This window comes from Melospiza melodia, unplaced genomic scaffold (assembly GCF_035770615.1).
Source record: "Melospiza melodia melodia isolate bMelMel2 unplaced genomic scaffold, bMelMel2.pri scaffold_61, whole genome shotgun sequence".
In the NCBI taxonomy this organism is placed as follows: Eukaryota; Metazoa; Chordata; class Aves; order Passeriformes; family Passerellidae; genus Melospiza; species Melospiza melodia.
Window position 1 is genome coordinate 3,386,178 of NW_026948800.1, and position 5,143 is coordinate 3,391,320.

The 5,143-nt window shown below is 55.3% G+C and overlaps 1 protein-coding gene across 1 annotated transcript; it reads right to left on the reverse strand.

Annotated features, from left to right (window-relative positions):
• Positions 1 to 3,439: 3,439 nt before the first annotated feature.
• Positions 3,440 to 4,375, reverse strand: LOC134413937 (olfactory receptor 14A16-like). The gene has a single exon (XM_063147957.1). The coding sequence runs from the start codon at positions 4,373 to 4,375 to the stop codon at positions 3,440 to 3,442; it is 936 nt and encodes a 311-aa protein (XP_063004027.1).
• Positions 4,376 to 5,143: the final 768 nt, after the last annotated feature.

A 5,143-nucleotide genomic window follows, 5' to 3' on the forward strand; every position in this document is an offset into this window, starting at 1 on the left:
GGGCACCATGCCCCGTTTGCAACAATAGCAGCTCTGGAAGCTGTCCCACCTCTCAGCCTGGCTGGACTTCTCCTGAGTTCCAGGTGGTCTCCCACCAAAGACCCTCACCTATTTTACAACCACCGTGACAGACAGACGGAGATGTGAGAAGCTTTTCCATCAAGGTCTGAGACATGAAACTCCTAAAAAGGCTCCTCTGCTCCTTCCAAGGACTGGGACTGAAACCCCCAGCCCGGGGGAGGAGTGTGGGGAGGCAAGCTGACCGAAGCGAGATGTTTGCCTGCAGATTGTGACCACTGGACTGAGAATACAATGGCTCTCATTTACTGCTGAGAACATATCTACCTGTTACATCTATCAAGATCATTTACTGCTGAGAACATGGACTACCTGTTACATCTGTTCCCCCCCCACAATTTTCAGTAATAAAAGCCTCTGAGTTAGGTAGAGCCTTTGAGATCTCCCCAGCATAGCAGGCGGACCCTCGGCTGGACTGGACCAAAGGACTTCGTCTCTGCATTGCTAGCTATATCCCCTCTCCTTCTCTCTCTCTCTTTCCTCTCTCTTTCTCTATCTTTTTCTCTCCCTTAATCCCTCTATTGCATTTTTGCTGTGGTTATTTCAATAAAACTGCATTTGATTTGATCATCACTGCAAACCCCCTTGTACCGTGTTGGTGTTTTGCACTCTGAAATCATTCCTACGAACCATCAGGTCATCTGTCCACTAGGACGGACCCTGACACCATGGAACCAAGGGTCCCTGGAGACACTGCAGGATCTTGTGTCACCAGGGCTCCATTGTGACACTGCAGCACCAAGGAATTAATTGTGGCACTCTGAGGCCTCAGGGAACCAACAGACCACTGTGACCCTGCAGGGCCTTTAAGAATGATGCAGAGCATTGTGACAGAGCAGGACCTGGTGTCAGGATGGGGCCATTATGACACTGCAGGGCCCCATGGAACCAAGGGTCCAGGGCTGCTCCTCAGGGACTCCTGAAATGAAGGAAACATGTTTGACCTCATGGTGGCCCTTGGGACCAAGAGGCCATTGTGACACTGGGTAAGCAAGGAGAGCATTTCTGCACTGACAGACCTCATGGAACCAATGATCCATTATAACACTGCAGGGCCCAAGGATCCAAGGGACTTTGTGACACCGAAGGGGCCCCATGGAACGAAAGGGACATTGTGATACTGAGAGGTCTCATGGAATCATGAAGACCATTGCGACACTCTGGGGCCTCATGGAACCCTCGTGATACCAAGTTGGCTGGGAGTTTTGATCTGCTGGATGGTAGGAGGGCTCTGCACAGGGCCCTGGACAGGCTGGATCCAGGGCCCAAATCCAACAAGGTGAGGTTTAACAAGTCCAAATGCCAGGTTCTGCACTTTGGCCACAACAACCCCTGCATCAATACAGGCTGGGGACAGAGTGGCTGGACAGCAGCCAGGCAGAAAGGGACCTGCAGGGACTGATGGACAGCAGGCTGGACAGGAGCCAGCAGAGTGCCCCGGTGGGCAAGAAGGCCAATGGCTCCTGGCCTGGATCAGGAATGGTGTGGCCAGCAGGAGCAGGGCAGGGATTCTTCCCCTGGGCTCAGCACTGGTTGGACAGTGCTGTGTCCAGTTCTGAGACTCCCAATTCAGGAAGGACATGGAGGGGCTGGAGCACATCAAGAGAAGGGCAAAAAGGCTGAGGAGTGGTCTGGAACATAAGTGGTGTGAGGAGTGGCTGAGAGAGCTGGGGTGGTTTATCGTGGAGAAGAGGAGGCTCAGGGGAGACAAGGCAGTCTCCGGGCACAGGTTGGACTTGATGATCCCCAAAGCCTTTTCCAGCCTTGCTGATTCTGGGATTCTCTTAAACCACCCTTGCAGCAGTTGCAGGAGGAGCCCTGGGCCTCCTCTTCAGAAGCTCCAGCAGCCCAGGTCCCTCAGCTTCTCTTGGCAGCCCCAAAGCCCATCCTGTCAGTCCTGCAGAGCCTCTGCAGCTCCTCCTCACTGCCCAGAACAGGGAGCTCCAGAGCCAGACACAGCAGCCCAGATGTGCCCCCCTGGCCTGGGGTGCCTCTGGCAAGGGAGCAGCACCAGGCACTGCAGGAGCCTGCAGACAATTCCTGCAGCACTTGTAGGGTGATCCTGGTCCCCAAGGGACATTCCCATGGTGCCAAGTCAGGAACTGCAATGGGGAGTGGGGCCAGAGAGGAAAGGGCAAACAGGGAGGGGCTGTTTGCAGGGCAGGGAACCGGGGAGGGAAATAGGAAGAAATATAAAGCAGGCAAAGAGTAGAGAAAGCAAAGGTGAAACCACGGAAATGCTCAGGGCAGTTTGGGGGTGGCTGCCAGGCAGCCCTGGCTCTGAGCAAACAGCATCTGCAGTGGGACAGGAAACTCCCAGCTGATGGGAACAAACTTTCTGGCTGACTGCAGAGGCCAGGACAAAGCTGAGTGGTTTCCCTGGTGTCCTCCAGCCCTTGCTGGCCCCAGGGGCTGATGGCATTTGTGCTCCCTCAGGTTCATGTCCCCACAACAACAGCATGGGGTGCTCCTGCCTGCTGTGTGCAATGCAAACAGGGGCTGCTGAGCCAGTGCTGCCGTGTCTGTGCCTGCAAGGATGGGGCACCTGTGTGAGCTGGGGAGAGGCCAGGGCTGCAGAGGGGGGATGTTGTTGGCAGCTCCATGAGGACGCTCTGGGATGCTGCCCTGGGCCGTGCAGCGCACTGGGGATGGATCAGCCCCTGCTCTGCTGCTCCTTCCCATCTGCCCCAGGGCCCTTGCAGAGCCCCAGCCATGCTGTTTGCCCCCAGCCTACCCATGGCCAGCCTGGGGCTGCTCACGGGGCTTTTCTGTGCTGAGCATTGGCCTGGGCATGTTCTTGAGAGAGCCTGGGCAAGGAGCCTGGATCCCCCAGGCTCTGGCCTGAGGCGTCAGCAGTGCTGCCCCAGCAGTGCCCATGGCCTGTCCCTGCTGCAGCCCCAGCACTGCCACCCCCAGCGCTGTGCCCGGCCCCGAGAGCACTCAGGCCCTGCAGCAACACCAGGGCCACCAGGGCAGTGGGGCAGGGCCATGGCAGCAGCACGGGCAACACCAAGTGCTGCTGCTGCTGGGCACAGCTGCTCGGCCAGCACTGATCTGCCCCAGCTCTGCACACAGACATTGCTGCTGCAGCTCCAGAGAACACAACAAAAGGGCGTCTCTGCAGAAAGCTTTGCTTGGAGATTGTTTAGATCCTTTAAAGCCACTGAGAATGCAGCCCCTCATTGACACAGTCTATGGGCACAGGGAAGGTGGAGACAAACAAAATGAGAGATGGCACAAAGAATGACATTTCTTTGTGGACAATATAATAAAACTAATATAAAGGAAAAAAAAAAGCCTGTATCAAGCCATCAATAACATTACTTTTATTTCACGTCATTTGTAGAATTTGGCCAGCCGTTTAATGTCTCTGAAACCATCCAGTCATCAGTCTTCTCACTGCAGCCTTGAGCTCCTGGTTCCTCAGGCTATAGATGAGGGGGTTCAGGGCTGCAGGCACCACTGAGTACAGAACTGACAGGGCCAGATCCAGGGATGGGGAGGACATGGAGGAGGGTTTCAGGTAGGCAAATATGGCTGTGCTGATGAACACAGACACCACAGCAAGGTGAGGGAGGCAGGTGGAAAAGGCTTTGTGCCGTCCCTGCTCAGAGGGGATCCTCAGCACAGCCCTGAAGATCTGCACATAGGAGAAAACAATGAACACAAAACAGCAAAGTGCTAAACAGCAAGTAACAACAAGATAACCAAGTTCCCTGTGGGAGTTAGTGTGTGAGCAGGAGACCTTGAGGATTGGGGGCACGTCACAGAAGAACTGGTCCAGGGCATTGCCATGGCACAGGGGCAGGGAAAATGTATTGGCTGTGTGCAGCAGAGCATTGAGAAAGGCACTGGCCCAGGCAGCTGCTGCCATGTGGACACAAGCTCTGCTGCCCAGGAGGGTCCCGTAGTGCAGGGGTTTGCAGATGGACACGTAGCGGTCATAGCACATGATGGTCAGGAGGAAATACTCTGCTGAGATGAAGAACACAAAGAAAAAGAGCTGAGCAGCACATCCTGAGTAGGAGATGTTCCTGGTGTCCCAGAGGGAATTGTGCATGGCTTTGGGGACAGTGGTGCAGAGGGAGCCCAGGTCAGTGAGGGCCAGGTTGAGCAGGAAGAAGAACATGGGCGTGTGCAGGTGGTGGCCGCAGGCTACGGCGCTGATGATGAGGCCGTTGCCCAGGAGGGCAGCCAGGGAGATGCCCAGCAAGAGGCAGAAGTGCAGGAGCTGCAGCTGCCGCGTGTCTGCCAATGCCAGCAGGAGGAAGTGCCTGATGGAGCTGCTGTTGGACATTTGCTGTGCCTTGGCATTTGGATCTGTGAAAAAAGTAATCATGGAATATTTTTGCTTGGAGAGGACCTTAAATATCCCAGCACAGCTTGGGGGCACATTCCACACACTCCCTACCCAGGGCTCTACTGCCTGGAGCAGTCCCTGCCAGCAGCTGCTTCCCTGTGCCCAGGGCTGGGCCCTGCCAGTGCTGCCAGAACTCAGCCCAATCCTGGGGGCTCATCTCTGCCCTGCAGACCCCTCCCAGCTCTGGCACTGTCCAGGGGCAGGTCTGGACCTGCAGGCTCTGATGGCAACGTCAAAGCAACCCTGAGGAGGCTGGATAAACAAGACAAGATGCAGCTTCTAAGGGGCCCTGTGCTGATTTCTGTCACTGCCTGGTTTAGCAACATCTGAGAAATATTTTTTTTTCTCATCCTGGACTGCCAGATGAATATCTGTTTGCAATTTCCCATCAAGACAACCCAGAGCAGTACTTTAAAAAAGCAGGATTTTCCCTTTTATGCAGTCCCTGCCTTGCTCTGCTCCCTGCATAATCTACTTGGAAATGTTCTGCAGTTAAGTGTTATGCTGGGAGCAGTCCTGAACAATGCAGCATCCTCACGACACCATTAGAGCCCTCCCAAGCCTTACCAGCTGTCTCTTTTCACCCAGATCTTGTCCCCCAGTGCTGAGAGCAGCTGCCAGGGCTGGCTGAGAGCTGTCCCTGGCAGGCAGCAGAGTCCCTGCCCCAGCACAGTGCCCTGGGCTGCAGGACCCTGCTCTGCACAA

Excerpts from the sequence above, each read along its gene's own strand:
- LOC134413937 (XM_063147957.1), bottom strand. The coding sequence starts at position 4,375 with ATGTCCAACAGCAGCTCCATCAGGCACTTCCTCCTGCTGGCATTGGCA.